This window comes from Herpailurus yagouaroundi, unplaced genomic scaffold (assembly GCF_014898765.1).
Source record: "Herpailurus yagouaroundi ecotype Mexico unplaced genomic scaffold, PumYag 160, whole genome shotgun sequence".
NCBI classification, from domain to species: Eukaryota; Metazoa; Chordata; class Mammalia; order Carnivora; family Felidae; genus Herpailurus; species Herpailurus yagouaroundi.
Window position 1 is genome coordinate 34825836 of NW_024412401.1, and position 18723 is coordinate 34844558.

Below are 18723 nucleotides of genomic sequence, written 5' to 3' on the forward strand. Positions count from 1 at the left end.
GAGTAACTTCCTCTTCTAGATCGTATGCATACAAAGATAGGGTTCACAGATTCAACATATGACTAAGTCAGAGCAGGCACAGCTGTCATTGAAATCCAGGACACCGAGTCCTGGATGAATATTGACGTACATTGAAAGAGCAACTCATTGCATGTTTGGGGAAACACAGTTGCTTTAAATAATACTGCCCTTCAAGAACAGAGAGAAAGAGCAGAAACGTCAAGACTTCTGCCATATTTCCAGAGTAGTAGGCAACTTCTCAGTGAACTAGGACTTAAGTCATGGGAGAAAGGGTCAAGGTGAGGGGGGAGAATGGGACCTGAAGGATGTGGCCCCATTCAAGAAAGTGAGCAAAGAGCAGACCGGAGTAATGCAGAGGAACTACGTGGGCCATGCTGAGGGCCCAGCTGGGGTTGGGAATTAACCTTTACAGTGGCCTTGATTTGCACCAGTGTTTCATTTCATCTAACAATACTATATGAACATAGAGGCAAGCGAGGACAGCAGGTGGGACTAGTTCAAGGTTGGTGCTTCCCAGGGTCAGGGCAGCTGAAGGACTAGAGAGTAAGGGAGCTGAGATTATATAGCAACATACTGTGCAGTCTAGGCAGAATAATGAAGGCAGTGAAGTGAGGACATTTAAGGCCTGGAAGAGAGTGTTAAGATCAAGTTCCTTTTCCTAGTCTCCAATGTCTTTCTGTGTGACTTTGGGGATGGCACGTAGTATTTGTGAGCCTCCATTTCCTCATAAAATGAACAAGTACGTACTAGGGCTCAACATATAACATTAGGTACTATGCTAAAGATGGTCAGTGATTGCTGAAATGATCGCTCTTGGGTAACATGAACATTTTAGACGGGTCTCTGTGGGACTATCTCTTAACCCAAATGAATTCACCCAGGAGAGGCAATTTCAGAAATTCTGAACAGGATGAACCTAAACCCCTTCCGGTCTATGCCCAGTACCATTCCTGAAGGCAAGGACCCAAAGTGTGTTCTGTGACAAAGAATGAATGATACAATATTAATAAGTGGCTGAGATTATCAATGAAGCTTACAAGTTCCAAAGGCATCATAATAAAAAAATAACTTATATTTTATTGTATCACCAGTAGAATAAATGTGCCAGTTTCTAAGATAAGCCAAATGATGAGCAATACTGAATATCCTCTTTCTTTGGGGAATCTGAAAATTTTCCAACACCAAAGTGTTTTCTCATACTGAAAAAACAATACTGTATTCATGATATTAGAAAAAAAACACGAATATGTCCCAAGTCTGAGCTCTAATTTTACTAAAACAGAAAGGAGCAAATTCACCTGACTTCTTGGTGTTTACTCAGTCATTTGGTCATGTTCGTCAACAACTAGTCAATCAGAAGCTGGTCTGTCAATGGCCATGCGGTAGAGCCCATAAAAGGGTTAATATCATTTTCCTTCACATCAAGCAGCTAGGATTCAAGTGAAGTTACTCTTTGGGTCCAGAAAAGCATTGTGCTCATTTTCATGTATTTGTTATTCATGTGGTCCTTGGATTGAGGGGAGAAATAGTGCCCTAGTTTAAACAGACTCTGACTGAGATGAAAGCTGGATAACAGAATGAAAGTAAACAGGAGACAGTCTGCTGAGTCAACAAATATCATTAAATACAACGATGTGATTTTGCCAGTAACAATTTGAAAGTGGATTTGTTTGGGTAATTTTGAAAGATGGGGAAAGTGAACTGAGCCAACTATACCCTGCCTATATAAATTGATATTAATGTAAACCTTATTTTTCCCCTCTGTCTGTAATCAGTATTATGCTCAAGGCATGCAATTGCTTAGAGTTAAAAGATAGGAATTTTAAACCGACCTTAACCTTGAAGTTTAAATCTATTATTTCCTACTTGTGTTATGCTTAGACAGCTATTTAACCATTCTTATCCTCCATTCTTCATCTGCAGATGAGAATAATAATAGTATCTACCTTTATGTTTGTTGTGCTAAATGAGATAATGAATGAAAAGTATAATGCCTGGCCCATGGCAGGTTCTTAATTTTGGATGCTAAAATTATTAAAAACAGAATCAAACGACGCACAAGACTATCACGCCACTGCACATGGTGGGAAGGTGTTAATCTAATAAAGTTCTTAGTAACACCTCATGTATTTCTCCATAACTGTGTCAAGACATTCTCAGATTTACTTTCTTGATCTTAACTGATCTCCACAGTTTGTAAAAATATTAATAACATATGTCTGTTACCTCTGTCACTTCTGAAGTATCAGGTGAGAAGAAACTAATGAATTAAGTTTATTTTCTTATAAAAATAATACATGGCCATTAAGAATGATTTTGTAACTATAAAATACAGAAAAGCTTAAAACAGGAGGGCACCTGGGTGGCTCGGTCGGTTAAGTGTCTGACTCTTGATTCAGCTCAGGTCATGCTCTCTCACGAGACAGATCTCTCACAAACCGTGAGATCGAGGCCCACGTCAGGCTCTGCATTCACAGTGCAGAGACTGTTTGGGATTCTCTCTCTCCTCTTTCTCTCTCTGCCTCTCCCCTGCTGGTTCGTTCTCTCTCTCTCTCTCTCTCTCTCTCTCTCTCTCTCTCTCTCTCAAAATAAACTTAAAAAAAAACAACCCTCAGACTAGAAAAAGTCACCTTGACTTCCAAGACTGTTTGAGCATATATTTTCTTCCATTTTTTTCTATGTATCATAAATAACTGTTCATATACTTCTGCTACCTGCCATTTCTATTTCACATGAATACATGAGCATATTCTATTTTATTTATCCTCTTAAAAATACCATTCGCAGTGATTATGTGAATAATATCTTGTTTAGGTAAGAGTTGCTAACATATGCTTAATATTTGCCTCCCTGAGACAAAAAAATAAAAGGCCCTGATTTGTTGCATTTGCTGATTTCTGACTCCAACCACAGTCGATTTCAAGCTAACAATGAACACTGAACTGGGAGGGATGTACACTAACATGGCTTTTTACACTAATTCTACCATACGGTGACCTTGGGTATAAATCACTTCAAGAGCATAGGTAGTAACATAATTAGGAAGTGATAAATTTCGAGTATTATTAGTTTTTAATATAATTTATTGAATTGTAAGTTTTTTATTTTAATTTTTTACCTTGAGTATAGTTGGCACACAATGAATGTTACATTAGTTTCAGGGGTACAGCCTAGTGACTGAGCTTCTCTAGAGGTTATGCTATGCTCACCCCAGATGTAGCTACCATCTGTCACCCGAAATGTATATAATTTAGTTTTTAATAATGGCTGTATTTAACAGTTGTCTCACAGAATTCCGGAGAAATTAACACTTGGCTATAGCAAGCCAGTACAAGCCAGCTCCAGCAGACCGCAGTTATGAGGCAGAAGTGTGTACCGAAACTTTCCTCCCTTTCAGCACGATTAGTACGATCCAGGACAATTCATCTGTTCTGTACAGTGAAAGTCATCTGTGTGGCTTTCCACCTTGAGATTATTTCTTTGGGATAGATTCCCAGAAGTAAATATTAATGGTAAATCTGCAAGTAATCCAGAGACTGGGCCAACAATTGAACAGTTCGGGCTTCTGTTTCTAAATTACAGAATCAAATAACACACAGTGTCCCATATGGGGAAAGGACCGTTTTAAATGCTTTACGTGTATTCATTTAACTAATCCTCATGACAAGCCTATGTAGCAGTTTTATTATCATCTCCATCTACAGCTGAACATGCCTAGGCACCAGCTAAGTGACTTGGTGCATCAGGAAGTGATGGAACAGGGATCTGAACTCAAGCCCTGTGCTAGCACCTCTGTCTGGCTGCTCATTGCTCTTGCTTTTTAAACAATGAAAGCATTCACTATCATCAATTCACCTTTGGGTCCATCATTATCTGCATCTCACAAACTCAATATTCAGTGTTTTTATTTCTTTATCTGTATGACTCTACAATTGATTGCTTATTCCATCCACAAGAGCCCTGATGCCTACGTATAAAAGATGTCATTTCACCTAAAAATTTTCTGCTCTTATTTCAACTATTTGCTTTCAACCTTTTAAAAAATTTATGCCTTTTAGGGGCGCCTGGGTGGCGCAGTCGGTTAAGCGTCCGACTTCAGCCAGGTCACGATCTCGCGGTCCGTGAGTTCGAGCCCCGCGTCGGGCTCTGGGCTGATGGCTGGGAGCCTGGAGCCTGTTTCCGATTCTGTGTCTCCCTCTCTCTCTGCCCCTCCCCCGTTCATGCTCTGTCTCTCTCTGTCCCAAAAATAAATAAACGTTGAAAAAAAAAATTAAAAAAAAAATTTATGCCTTTTATAAAGGCCTCAGAAATACAGCTTATTTAAACATCTTATCAGTAAATCTGCTAACCCTAGGGATAGAAAAAGGTCTAGGACATGGTCCTTGGCCCCAAAGCTCAAGGTTTTTATTACTGAGTATGAGATAAAGACATAAGCGTATCATTTTAATAGCATCTGTGTGCCAAGTGCTATAAGAGTGACATTTATAGGATGACCCATAAGGAAAAGGGCATTTGGCTCTGTCTAGCTAGTCTGAGAAACTGGGCTAAGATGCTACTTAAACTGCATCTTAAGACAAGAACCACATTAAGGAGGAAGATGGGGGCTCAGTGGGACACTCCCAAGCACCAGGTTCCCTTACTCTCAGCCCATGAATTTGTCTCTGAGTTTAGTGAAAAAATAAGGTTTGTTTAGACTGTGAATGCGTGTTTTATGGCCAATGTGCCGATCTGTCCTAGGTGTCTCATGAGGCTGTCATCCCCTACCCTGCATCTAAAATACTGTTCACACTACTTACTTGGCTCTGATACATACCTTGCATTTTATCTAAAATGACCATATAATTGACTGTCCAAACTCGGGCACTTTTGGAATACAGGGGGCACTACCAATTATTCCAGGAGAGCACGCGTAACTATTATAGCTGATCGTTTTATGTAACCGTCCATCCTTATTATCTAGATGGTGGGCTCTTTTATTTTTTTTTTTTTAAACACCACAATAGAAAATCACCTTGTAATGGTTTATTGTCTATTCTTCTTCCTAAATATTTATACTTATATTCACATTCATATTATTTACAAGCTTGTTTTCTTGATACATGTATCATTTCAAATCTTCTTTTTCACTTAAAAACATATTTATACATTTTCCCATGATATTAGAAATCCTTCAAAAATCTTTTTTTTAAAATAACTTATTGTCAAGTTGGCTAAAATACAGTGTATACAGTGTGCTCTGTTTTGGGGGTAGATTCCCGTGATTCATCGCTAATATACAACACCCAGTGCTCATCCCAGCAAGTGCTCTCTCTCCTCAATGCCCATCACCCATTTTCCCCTCTCCCCTGCCCCGCATCAACCCTCAGTTTGTTCTCTGTACTTAAGAGTCTCTTATGGTTTGCCTCCCTCTCTGTTTGAAATCGGTTTTTCCCCTTCCCCTCCCCCATGGTCTTCTGTTAAGTCTCTCAAGTTCCACATATGAGTGAAAACATATGATATCTGTCTTTCTCTGCCTTATTTCACTTAGCATAATACCCTCCAGCAGCACTTTCAACAATAGCCAAATTATGGAAAGAGCCCAAATGTCCATCAACTGATGAAAGGATAAAGAAGGTGTGGTTTATATATACAATGAAATGCTACTTGGCAATGAGAAAGACTGTGGGCTCTTCTAAGGCAGCGATGGACTTTACACATCTTTTTGCTTCTAGTCAACCTGGTGCTTGCTACATGGAAAGCAGTAAACAAATCTCTGATAAATAATAATAACGATAAAGTGGTAATGATGATAATTATTTTCAATAAGGTCATGCAATGGGGTAGATTTCCAGACTCATGCAAATACAGGTATTGACATTTTCTGTCCCACACCATCCAGCCCTTGAGATGACCAGGACCGCACTCCGTTTGCTCTGGTAGATTCACAGGCTTCCTAAATGATTAAAGAGGGATGCATCCTACTACTAACCGACTCTCATCCTTCTTAACTTCCTTGTCCTTCTAACTCCTATAATCCAAGCGACTCTCATTTCATGGGGGGACAGGAGGAGAGAAGGATCAATGTCAAAGCCCCTCCTATTTTCTTTCTTTTTGTGGAACACACACACATGCAGAGGCACATACACACAAACAATAAAAAACAAAAAACAAAACCAGCTTTGAGATATAATTTACATACTATGCACTCCACCCATTTAAAGTGTACAACTAGGGCTCCTGGGTAGCTCAGTCAGTTAAACATCTGACTCCCGATTTCAGTTCAGGTCATAATCTCACCGTTTGTGGGATGAGGTCCCGCACTGGGCTCTGTGCTGAGCACAGAGCCTGCTTAGGTTTCTCCCTCTCCCTCTCCCCTTCTCTCTCCCCCTTCCCTGCTTGTGTTCACACACTCTAATAAAGTTTTTGAAAAACTTTAAAAAATAAAGTGTACAATTCACAGAGTTGTGCATTTATCATCAAATTAAGCAGAACATTTTCATTATACCTCAAAGAAATCCTGTGTCCTTTAGCCATTTCTTACCCCCTAATCCCTCCATCTTGCTCCCCTGATCTTAGGCAATCGCTAATGTATTTTCTGACTGTAGATTTGCCCATCTGGACATTTCATATAGGTGGAATCGTGCAATATGTGTCCTTCTGACTGGTTTCTTTCACCTAGCTTATTGTTTCCGAGGTTCATTCATGTTGTGGTATATATCAATACTTCATTCCTCTCTATTGTCAAATAATATTCCATCGTATGGATATACCAATTTTGTTTATCTGTTAATCTGTTGGTAGACACCTGGGCTCCTTTCACCTTTTGGCTATTGTGAATAACGCTACTATGGACAAATATCTATAAATATCTGAGTCCCTACTTTCTATACTTTTGGGTATATACCCAAAAGTGGAAACACTGGATCATATGGTAATTCTATGTTTAATTTTTTGAGGAACCACATACTGTTTTCCACAGAAGCTGCGCCATTTTACATTCCCACCAGTAATGCACAAAGGTGCATCTACCCACCTGCTTGCCAAGAGGTGTTGTTATCTTTCTTTTTGATTAGAGCCATTCTGGTGGATATGAAGTGGTATCTAATTGTGGTTTTGATTTGCATTTCCTTAATGGCTAATGATACTGAACATCATCTCATGTGCTGTGTCTCCAACACAAATGAAATTTGTACAAATTCTGTGGAGAAATGTCTATTCAGATCTTTGCCCAGTTTTTTCAGTTGGGCTTTTTGTCATTTTATGTACTCTTTTTCTATTCCATTCACATGCAGATCTGATTTTTTTATAAATTGCACGAAGCTTAAGCTTATAAAATCTCTTATTTGCAGGAGCCCCCATCTAAGACCCTCAGTGGACTCTAGCAATGTGTTAATATGAACATATATTATTATGAAATTTAGAAAAAAATGTTTTTAAACAACTGTTAAGATCTCTCTCTCTCCATTCTGACTTCTCTTCCCTTCAAGCTGATCCGTGTTGGGTGGCCACGGATATTTTGTATTTATAATTTTCTTTTTTTTCCTCACTGTGTGTACTCAAATTATATAACTTTGGGCTTCATAAAAGCTGGATCTGCCCCTACTTATATAAACTAAATTCTAAGTCCTACTCTACTGAGAGCCTTCTCTTTTGATTCTCAAACATCTATTTCAGAAGCAGTAACAAAATTCTCTACATACAATCTTCCTTCCTTTTGGCAATTTTCTGCTATGGGGAAATATAATTATCATTCAGCAGGTGACAGCCTCTGACTGCTCACAGAGGGTTAGTAAACAGCATTCTAGAATGTTCTCATCTGATTTTTCCTCTCCTTGTAGCTCCTGTCATCACTACTCCGCTGGAAACAGTGGATGCCTTAGTTGAAGAAGTGGCTACATTTATGTGTGCAGTGGAATCCTATCCCCAGCCTGAAATTTCCTGGACCAGAAATAAAATTCTCATTAAGTAAGTATTCTGCCTTTTTCTGGTAAGGCTGCCCATGGCTGCCTTGCAATTTAACTTTGTCATCAATGTAATCACAGTTCTTGGTAGGACAAAACCTTACCTTCTAAAATATGTAAAATGCAAATTTCCTCATTTTATAATTGTTAAGATCTGGAGGTCAATGAGGTTAAGAGAATTGCCTAAAGCCAAACACTGATTTAATTGACCTGGGGATGTCAGGGCTATTTCATGGACTCCAGGATAGGACCCAGAGGAAGTTTCAAGTAATTAAGACACACGATGATATCCTAAGGCGGGGGTACAGGACACATGTTCCAGGACATGCTGGGGAATTAATAGGGACCAGACTCATCTCTACTTCTATTCCAATAAATTAAAGTATGTTGTCCAAGAACCTGACCTCTTGGTCACCAGAACTTTTTCTTTTGAAAGTCAGAAGGGTTTCCTAATATATAATGAGGCAGCCTCTTAAACAGACAAAAATTCCCATTTGACATGAAAGGGTCATGCTATCTTTTCCTCATTTGCAATAGCTATCTGATCAAAAATACTCCAAAAAAATTCTGTAACAAAGGGAACCACTGGCTTCTCAGCAGGCAATATAGCTTGCAGTAGGACCAGGATTCTTGAGCTGGTATCTACACACTCGGGTCCATGAACCTGCATGAGGAAAACTTATGTCTTTATTTGCACTAAACTCTAATGAAATTTTGTGTTTCCTCCAATTACACATGTTGTAATATGGGAAATTACCCTGTGCTGTGGTCACCCTCAGGTTGTCTACCTGGAAAACTATTACAGAAGTCCTGGAATAGGAAGGCTGAAAATAAGATGTTTGAAATACAGTTTATTAAATCCATTTGAAATCTCTAGAGAGAACAAGGGAAAAGAAATGGGATAAGTCAATGTACTCAGGAATCTTGGTTCACTCAATGTTTATATGGCCAGTTGCTCTTGTGCCTCAGACTTCCCCACTGTCAAGCTCTTACAAGGACCAGAGTAAAGTCTGAGCCCACAGGTGGAAGGCACCAAAGCTACGGACATATACTTGCTCTGTTGGAGAAACAGAAGGACAAGTGCACCTGGCCATGACGATAGCTTGCCAATTAGCCTGCTGAACAGCCATGGATTTTATCTGTGTTCCTTGGGGAGAGTGCATGGGACCCTAAAGGGACCACGTTGTATATCACCAACAGGTGGTTGATTTAGGGGTGACAGAGCCGTCAGTCTAGAGATGGCACGATTATAAGCTTGTCTTTCCATCCCTTTCTACTCTAAGTGATACTCTTCTTTATTCCATCATATTTTCTATTTATTCCATCAATCTTTGGCAGTTGCTATTTCACTTATGGCCTATATTCAGCACATCTCACCAGCTCTAGCTATGTTCCACAAGTGACTCTCTTCCTCAATGGCTCCATTTAACACGAGTCATTGTGCTAATATCTCACACACTACAGCTTTACAATTTATATGCTCAACATTTTCATGAGTTTTGTCTATTATTTATGTCTTTATCTTCTATAATATAATTAAATGTCTTTAAATAATACAGAAAAACCTCACTGTCAATATGCATCATGAATAACAGTGGTCATAAAAGCACCTGTGAAGGCAACACAGAAGTTACAGAGTTTTGTATTACATTACAGTTGTTGCTTATATCTTGGCATATGATTCATGCACTTCCCTACTTTGAAATTATAATAGTTGCTGGACAGGCAAAGGTCAATGATCAAAGATTATTCTCTCCACTATGGCCCTCTACCATGCCTGGGAAGGAAGTGCGATGCCTATATCATTAAATAGCTTTGAAAAAGACAGCCTTACGATCCTCTCAGATGTTTCTTTCTCAATATTATAAGGAGATGAAGAAATGGACAATGGAAGAGTTTTTTTAATTACACAAAGAAAATCAACATTATAAGAATGCTATGAATAAAGTCACTTAATAAACTGGAATCTTCCCTTTATTATAAGGCAAAAATGTTACAAATAAATAAGAAATAAATGGAGTTACAGGTTTGAATAGTTAGCTGTTAGTCAAAGGATCTGTGAAATAAGAAGAAATTACATTTTGAAAATATATTTGTGTGCCCTTTTAGGAATAATGAATAGCTTTACCAAAGAAACCTGACAAGCACTACTTTGCCAGGTGATAAAGGTCAATATCGATAGTGAGAAATCATATTGATAGCATGCACCCTTGTTTTTTATGGGATGAAATGGCCCTCTACTTTTGTGATCTTCCTCTCCCAAAGCCACAAACCAAATTTTATCATAATAAAAATATAAGGCAAACTCCAGTAGAGGGGCATCCTACAAAATACTTTACACGTACTCCTCAAAACTGTCAAGGTCATCAAAAACCAAGGAAAGTCTTAGAAACTGTGACAGCCAAAAGGAGCCTAAGGAGATATGACAAATAAATGTAATGTAGGGTCCTGGATGAGATCATGGAAGAGACAAAGACATCAGGTAACACTGAAACAAACCTGAATAAGCTAAGACTTATATAAACTAGTTAACAGTATCAATATTGGGTCATTAATCGTAACAAATGTACCAAACTAATCTGATTAACAACAGGAGAAACTAGATGGAAAGAGGCATATGGAAAGTATTGTCTTTTCAATTTTTATGTAAATCTAAAACTGTTCTAATTAATTCTATTTTATTTTTTTTATTTTTTTATTTTTTTTAAATATGAAATTTATTGTCAAATTGGTTTCCATACAACACCCAGTGCTCATCCCAACAGGTGCCCTCCTCAATGCCTATCACCCACCCTCCCCTCCCTCCCACCCCCCATCAAACCATAAGAGACTCTTAAAAACTGAGAATAATGAATTCTATTTTAACAATTATAAAGACTTGGGGCGCCTGGTTGGCTCAGTCGGTTAAGCGTCCGACTTCAGCTCAGGTCACGATCTCGCGGTCCGTGAGTTCAAGCCCCGTGTCAGGCTCTGGGCTGATGGCTCAGAGCCTGGAGCCTGTTTCCGATTCTGTGTCTCCCTCTCTCTCTGCCCCTCCCCCATTCATGCTCTGTCTCTCTCTGTCCCCAAAATAAATCAACGTTAAAAAAAAATTTAAAAAAAATTATAAAGACTTGGGGCGCCTGGGTGGCTCAGTCGGTTGAGCGGTCGACTTCAGCTCAGGTCATGATCTCACAGCTCGTGAGTTCGAGCCCTGCATCGGGCTCTGTGCTGACAGCTCGGAGCCCGCATCCTGCTTTGGATCTGTGTCTCCCTCTCTGTCCCTAATCCATTCGCATCCTGTCTTTGTCTCTCTCAAAAGTAAATAAACATTAAAAAAAAATTATAAAGACTTGAGCGTCCTCACCACCCACAAGCAATTTACTCAAATTAAGCAACATTGATGCAACAGCTTACAAATTTGGAAACTTTCTATTTCACAGAGTGGCTGGACTCTTGGTCCACAAGTATATCTGTGAAATATTCCAAGGTACGTATTTTCCCACGAAAAACGAAAAACCTAGCAAAACAACATTATGTGACACTGAGTATCATGGCTTTCCACAATTATTTATTGTTATTTTGTGAACTACCCAGTGATTATACTATCCTCAGTCACAAGAGACCAAAATTTACTACATGCTTTTATTCCCTTTAGTATCAGGAAGTGATGGTGGGCACCTGTAGAGATTAGAACATCAAGAAACCACTTCCTTTTCCACTGTTTGTTTGCATTTTAGTTTCCTATTTCTACTATACGAAGGTGTCACAAACTTAGTGGCTTAAAACAATATAGGTTGATTATCTTACAGTTCTGGGAGTCGTAAGTCTGAAATCAGTCTCTCAAGGTGAAAAGCAAGGGTTGACAGGGCTGCATTCTTTCTAGTGGCACCGGAGAAGAATCTGATTTCCCACCTTCCCCCAGCCTCAAGAAGGCTACCTGCCTTTCTTGTCTCCTTCCTCCACTTTCAAAGCCAGCAATCACAGCCCTCTGGCCTCTGCCTCAACTGTCACATCTCCTATCATCCTTCAGCTTCCTGCTACCATCTTTTAAGGACCACTGTGATTGCACTGGGCCCACCTGGATAAGCTGTGATACTCTATTTTAAGATCCTTGACATCTGCAACATCTCTTTTGTCATGTAAGGTAACATATTCACAGGTTCAGGGGATTAAGACCTAGATTGAGGTGGGGGGCATTTTTCTGCCTCATGTATACATTTTGCATAAAGAATCTTTATTTGGTCATAAAACCCCACTTCTATGTTGATGCTTCCACTCAAATTTTTCTGTTTCGCTAATTCCTTTCTTGACAAACAGCATGTAATTTAATGAGATAATATATGTAAAACATACACTCACAGTTTGAGGCTGTTTTGCTTCCTTTTATATTCCAAGGAAGTAGAACTGTGCTTGGCACTTGTTAGGCATTCAACAAATAATAAATGAATACTCAGCTAATTGTTAGTTACTCCTGTAAGAATTTATCTCTTCCCACTGGTAACATTTATGTACGTGTGTTTGTTCTCTAGCTGTTACGTTCTAGTAATTGTGGGGAGAAGACTCATATACCTTGGTAGTAATATACCTTCCTGAATAAAGTAAACTTTATGTTTGGTCTCATCAACAGACATCACCTTTTGAAGGCACTTTTTTTTTCTTAAATTTTGAGAGAGGGAGAGAGGGAGAGAGAATGAGCATGGGAGGGGTAGAGAGAGAGGAAGAGAGAATGAGCATGGGGGGCGGGGGTGGGGAGAGACAGAGACAGAGAATCCCAAGCAGGCTCCATGCTCTGTGCTGAGCCTGTCGTGGGGCTTGATCTCACAGTCATGAGATCATGACCTGAGCCAAAGTCAAGAGTCGGATAAGCCACCCACGTGCCCCGGAAAGCATTTTTGAAGGACTCAGGTGCTTTGATCATTAGAGCACAGGACCAATCTATTGGAGCACAGCATTCTAATCTTAGAATGTAATGCTAGCTTTATATTACCAAAAAAGGTGATTCTATTATTCAGAACCCATCCAAGTTTCCTTTTGCTTTTAACCTGCTTCTTCCATTGACAAGTCATCTACTGATCAGTTAATCACAGCCTGAAAAAAAAAAGTCACACAGGAGGTCCTAACCTGCCATTTCTGTCTGCGACCTGCAGGCTCTTTGACACCCGGTACAGCATTCGCGAGAACGGGCAGCTCCTCACCATCCTGAGCGTGGAAGACAGCGACGATGGCGTCTACTGCTGCACGGCCAACAACGGCGTGGGGGGTGCTGCGGAGAGCTGCGGGGCTCTGCAAGTGAAGATGAGTGAGTGGGAGAGAGCCTCCGCTCTTGATGTTAAAGCTGACTCGGTACACTCCGAAGCAGGCACTAAACAGTCTCCAGCACAGCTTGGAGGCTCGGCAGTCAGCCAACCTCAAGTTCAAATCACACCCCTGAGGCAGTGAATTCTAGACCATGTATTCCTGTCCTCAACTACAGGCAAGCCCCTCAGTTCTCTAGGCTCTCCCGTTTCCTTGCCTGCACACAGCTCCCTATTTGCTCCACCTTGACTCCTTCCACCAGGGAACTTCCATCTAAAATCTTCTGCCTGCTCCCTTGAACCGGTTCCGTTACAACCAGACACGCTTTTTATCTCTAACTTCTTTGCAGACACTTCTACCCTTTTGCCTTATTTCAAACTTGATTTTCTTGGGTGACTTTTCAAACTTGAGTGGCCTTTCTGCTTCACTGGAGGCTACTTTTTCACCACCTTTCCTGTCTACAAGGCTAGCAAGGACTCGCGGTCAATCTCCTAGCTCTCACTGCTGCTTTTAAGCCATTACACCTTTCTATTGCTGTGCAAAATCTTCTCATGAGGGCGTGTGCCATTCTGACCATTCTCTCCTGTAACTCTATTCAAGTCACCTACTCATTTCCAGGTACTCCCCCTCACCCCCCCACCCCGCCCAATATCTACCAAAGACTTTGATTCCTATCTATCATATCTTTCGGTCTATCCATCCCTACTCCTGCCACCATCCTAAGGGATTTTTTAACAAACCATGAAACAGCCTCTGGCCACTTTGTCCTTACAGCTCCTGACCTCTACAAGTCCAGTGATATTTGCCTTAACTTCTTATCAACCTATCCCATCAATGACCTTGTCACCCCCAGGAAATGGTCCGTATTTAAAATCTTAAGCTCCGGTATACCATACTCAGAACACGGACACTTCTATTCCCAGCGCTGTCCCAAGAAGAAAACACTTTCCCACACTCATGATGTGCCTCCATCTGTCTCTTTCTCAGCTAAGAACCAGAGTCAGGCTCTCTCCCTCCCCTATTCCCTCTGCAGAGCCATCACCGCATGTTCACATTCTCCTCCTTTCTCCCAGTGGGGACTTACTCAGTTCTCTCTTCTTTTAGTCTTCTCTTGCACCTGGTGGTGTATCTTTAAGCACTCTTAGCACCCTCAGACCTCATGACCTCCTGTGCTGGAAGCACTAGCTGCTTGCAAATCATCTACCCTGTAATAATGTAACTTTTATTTTCTTCTCTCTGACATCACGCTGCTGAGGGCAAAAATCACAAAACAGCCATACTGGCACATACGAATCAGCAGGGTCCAGTTCCACTCAGAAACTTTACTGCAAGTTTTGCTGTGATTCCTGATTAGCATCACTATTTCTCATATCTTCTTTCTACTGTGTTGTCATTGTTTTTGTTGAGTTCGCTGCTTCTTTTCAAAGTGTGAGCATGTGATCATATATAATCTGAGCATACGTTTTCTGATTCTTTGAATCGCTGAAAGTCTCTCTGCCTTTGCTCCGGGATAAAAACTTGTCCAGGTACAGACAAGAATTTCAAAAGGCTTTTCCCTCAGCTTTTATTAAACAATTATTCACTATCATATGACACGCCATGCTGCAGCTGAGAAGGCTTTTTCTTATTCCTAAAGGTAAATCTAATGTTTATCTCTCTTAAAAATATTACTGTTTTCTCTTTATTTCTAGAATTCATAAGATTTTCACATTCATAGGAATATGTTAAATGTATTCTCTTACTATTCCTACTGAGTTTTAGGTAGGCCTTCTGAATCCAAAAAATAAGGATTTGTTGTTGTTTTTCAAAATGAGGTATATATTTTAATTTTTCTTCCTCTTTACTTTATCTCATTCTTAAATTTTTATTTTTTATTTATTTTATTTTTTTTAATGTTTATTTATTTTTGAGAGAGACAGAGACAGAATGTGAGTGGGTTAGGGGCAGAGAGAGAGGAAGACACAGAATCTGAAGCAGGCTCCAGGCTCCGAGCTGTCAGCACAGAGCCGGACGCGGGGCTCGAACTCACAAGCTGTGAGATCATGACCTGAGCCGAAGTCGGACACTCAACCGACGGAGCCACCCTCAGGTGCCCCTTAAATTTTTAATTAGTACATATTAGATCTTTTTTTTCCATTTTTCGTGACCCCATTTTTTTCTCCTCATACTTTCTACATATCTATCTTGATATTCTACCTTATTGGAGATTTATTTTAACTTTTCCTTCTATATCATGAACTCAGTCTTCAATATGACCATTCTACTATTCTACACTTACACTGAGTACTTTTGATCTTAAAAACCCATGTTTTTAATTTCTAGGAATTATTTTTCTGCTCCTTTTTTTCCTCATAGCAAACTCTACGTGTTACATGATGCAATATTTGTTCCTCTCTGTAAGGATAACACTAATGCATTTAAAGAAAAAATTCCTCTTTTCCTGGGGCACCTGGGTGGCTCAGTTGGTTAAGCATCTAACTTGGGTTCAAGTCATGTTCTCATGGTTCGTGAGTTCAAGTCCCACATCAGGTGATCATGAGCCCCGCATCAGGTGAGCTCAAACCTTTTCTTACCATTGGGTAAGCCCAGCTTTTCTCTCTCTCTCTCTCTCTCTCTCCCTCAAAAAATTCTGTCTTCTTTTCCTTACTTTATTTCTGTTTTCTTCATAAGTTTTTATTTTCTTTCAGTTCTTTGCTTCTACGTTCATGTTTTTTTTTTTTTTTTTCTCAAACCTCTATTAATCTTTTATGTTTGGTCAGACTTATAAATGAAATCCTAGATTCATCAGAATAGGAATGTAGTAGGGCTAGTGGGACATTGTGGGGAAGCTGGTCTGGGGGTTCTTCTGTAAGTGGGTAGGGATGTGCCCATAAGAAGGCATTCCTTACTTGAGGAAATCAAGTGAGGAAACTGGAAAGTTCTCCTTTGCAACATAATGAAGGCTTGATTCTAAAGACAGAGCACATTTAAGTATTTCATTGCTACCTTTTCTTTGAGAGTTTCTCATATTCTCTCTGACACTAAATGTTCTTTACTTCGGTCCTATCCCAAATCTCCTCTTTTTATCTTCTTTAAGAAAGCTCATCCAGTCATGTGGGTATACGGTGGTATGGCCATCCCAGGTGCTACCATTTTAGAATGCTCCCACACCACTTGGTACAGAGCTTCTTCCTGAGATGCCTAAGACCCCCAGTCCCATCACTACTCCAGCTATCCAAGGATCACTCCCAGGAGCTCCCTCTCCCAAATTCCTTGTCACCCATCAGAAAATGGTTCCATGCTGGCACAGCATGAAGTTCCAGCATCCCGCTGTAGCCAGATGACCAGCCCATATTAGTCACTGTTCATGGTTTCACCTGAAGAGTGTTCCCTTACAGTGGGGAATCCATGACTCAACATCAGTGCTCACCTCATTCCCAGTGCACTTTATGTTCAACTTCCCAAAAGGGTTCTTCTCACTTCTCACCCAACACATGACCAAGATATCTATTTCACTGAGAAGATAGGAGTTAACTGCTTTAAACAGAGGTTATCTGCTTAAGACATTTGCCATAGGGATCTTCAAGGAAACCAGTGGAAGGAATGGAAAACACTCTCTTTGACTATGTCATAGGAATATCAACTTTTAAGCTAAGCTTTTTCCAGCAGCTGTGTGACAACCCCACTCACAACTGAGGTGCCTCACCATCATCTAAATGCAAGGGTTCACTGTTGCTGATTAGGAGAGTTGTGTGCTTTAAATAGCAGGCAAAGTGACAACGTTGATATTTTCCTATAACATGCTTAAAGCCTGTCTTGTATTTTGTTTGTCACAATGCAAGATCATACCAATTCGAAATGGCACTAAATGCCTAGATTAGACATCAGTAGACCATGAAGTCTTTGCAAATATCACTTCCAACTCCCATCAACCCCCACACGCACAATTAAAGTAGAAGGAAAAAAGTCCTTATTCCATGCTCTTCTGTCAAAGTAGCACACTGATTACAGCACATGACCTAAAAGAAATAGAATGCATCCATTTCTCAGTAGTTCCTCCTGCAAAGACAGTCCTCTGTTTTATAACTGTAACATGAGACTAGTAAGGAAATAAGTGTAGTTTTCATTCTATATGAATCCTTCAAGTAGTAAAAGAACAGGCATCCTGATTTTGTAAATTCTTCTACACATTAGATTTAATAACTTCTGAAATCTTACTACTGGAGAATAAACAGAGGCTGGCATAATCTATTTCTTCTGAAAGAATGGATTTAAGAGTCTTTCACAGCACAGTAACTTACAAAAATTTGCCTTGCAGACTACAGTTACCCTAAATTCTATGACAGGATTTCTCCAATTACTAATATAAATAACATCTGCTTTACTTTCTAGAGGATAAATGTAACTAATTTTTAATCACGAAATTTAAAGGTCAAAGTAAGATGAAACTACAGGGAAAGTAGGTCATAACTGAGAAGGACATGAAAAATAGATCAAAAATGTCTCTTCAAATGTTTCCATGTCTGTTGGTATGAATTAAATAACGTCGGATTGTTATGGTGACAGTATACTTAGTCAACTTTTTATTAACTATCCTTTCAAGTGAAGAACACTATGACCTCAAACTCCTAATATGTTTCATGAGTTTGTGTTTTGCAAATAAGATATTAATAAAACAGACATAACCTAAACTTTGAAAAATGCTTTCTGTCGATACCTGCTAAAAACCCCTCAGCATTTGATAAATTCTATAATGTAATCAATTATTCTTAGAGTGGATATTTAAAACTAAATAGAAAAGAGAAAGCTTAATGTAGCCATATTGCATCTTTAATTTTGAATTTTTATTTCCCTTTAGAACCGAAAATAACTCGTCCTCCCATAAATGTAAAAATCATAGAAGGACTAAAAGCAGTTCTACCATGTACTACAATGGGCAATCCCAAACCATCAGTGTCATGGATTAAGGGGGACAGTGCTCTCAGGGTAAGTCCTCATTACGAAAACGTGTCTATACAACATATTTTCAAGTAGGGCAATTTTTTGCAAACTCAGTTACGTGAGTCCAAATTTCTAGTATAAAATTTCCCCTTTGACAACATTTCAACCACACGTAAATATCCCTGTTCCCATACACACAAACTATAAGGCATTCCAGTTGGGGGTGGCTAGGGGAAAAAAGAGACAGGAACCAACGGTTCTTTTGAGGGATGAAAAAGGAGGCCAAGCAAAAGCAACGGGAGTGGGTTTTGTTGGCTGGTGGGGTGGTTGGCTCACGCAGGTTTTAACATTGAATCTTTGAGACACAGGTGACAAAAAAGGTGCAACTAAAATCCAGGTTTTAGACCCGACAAACAGCTTCTGGGAGGAGAGAGAGAAAGGAGGTTTGGAAGCATGGACGGGAGAACCTCCGGAGTGGAGTTAGAACAGCAACACTCAAGACCAGTGAACTAACACCCTGACAAATTCCTCGGTCACACAGCAGTCAGATTAAAAACCTAGTGCT

At 39.8% G+C, this 18723-nt stretch overlaps 1 protein-coding gene and 1 long non-coding RNA gene across 4 annotated transcripts in view; one reads left to right on the forward strand and one right to left on the reverse strand.

Moving 5' to 3' along the window:
- LOC121034827 (uncharacterized) overlaps positions 1 to 18723 on the reverse strand; it is a 96120-nt gene that overhangs the window by 11649 nt on the left and 65748 nt on the right. The window lies entirely within an intron of this gene.
- The window catches only part of MUSK (muscle associated receptor tyrosine kinase), a 93355-nt gene that overhangs the window by 3570 nt on the left and 71062 nt on the right, over positions 1 to 18723 (forward strand). For all 3 annotated transcript variants that reach the window (XM_040481948.1, XM_040481946.1, XM_040481947.1), the window contains exons 2-4: positions 7839 to 7965; positions 13091 to 13242; positions 18076 to 18203. In XM_040481948.1, the coding sequence (XP_040337882.1) occupies positions 7839 to 7965; positions 13091 to 13242; positions 18076 to 18203 (407 nt within the window). The remainder of the gene's footprint in view (positions 1 to 7838; positions 7966 to 13090; positions 13243 to 18075; positions 18204 to 18723) is intronic.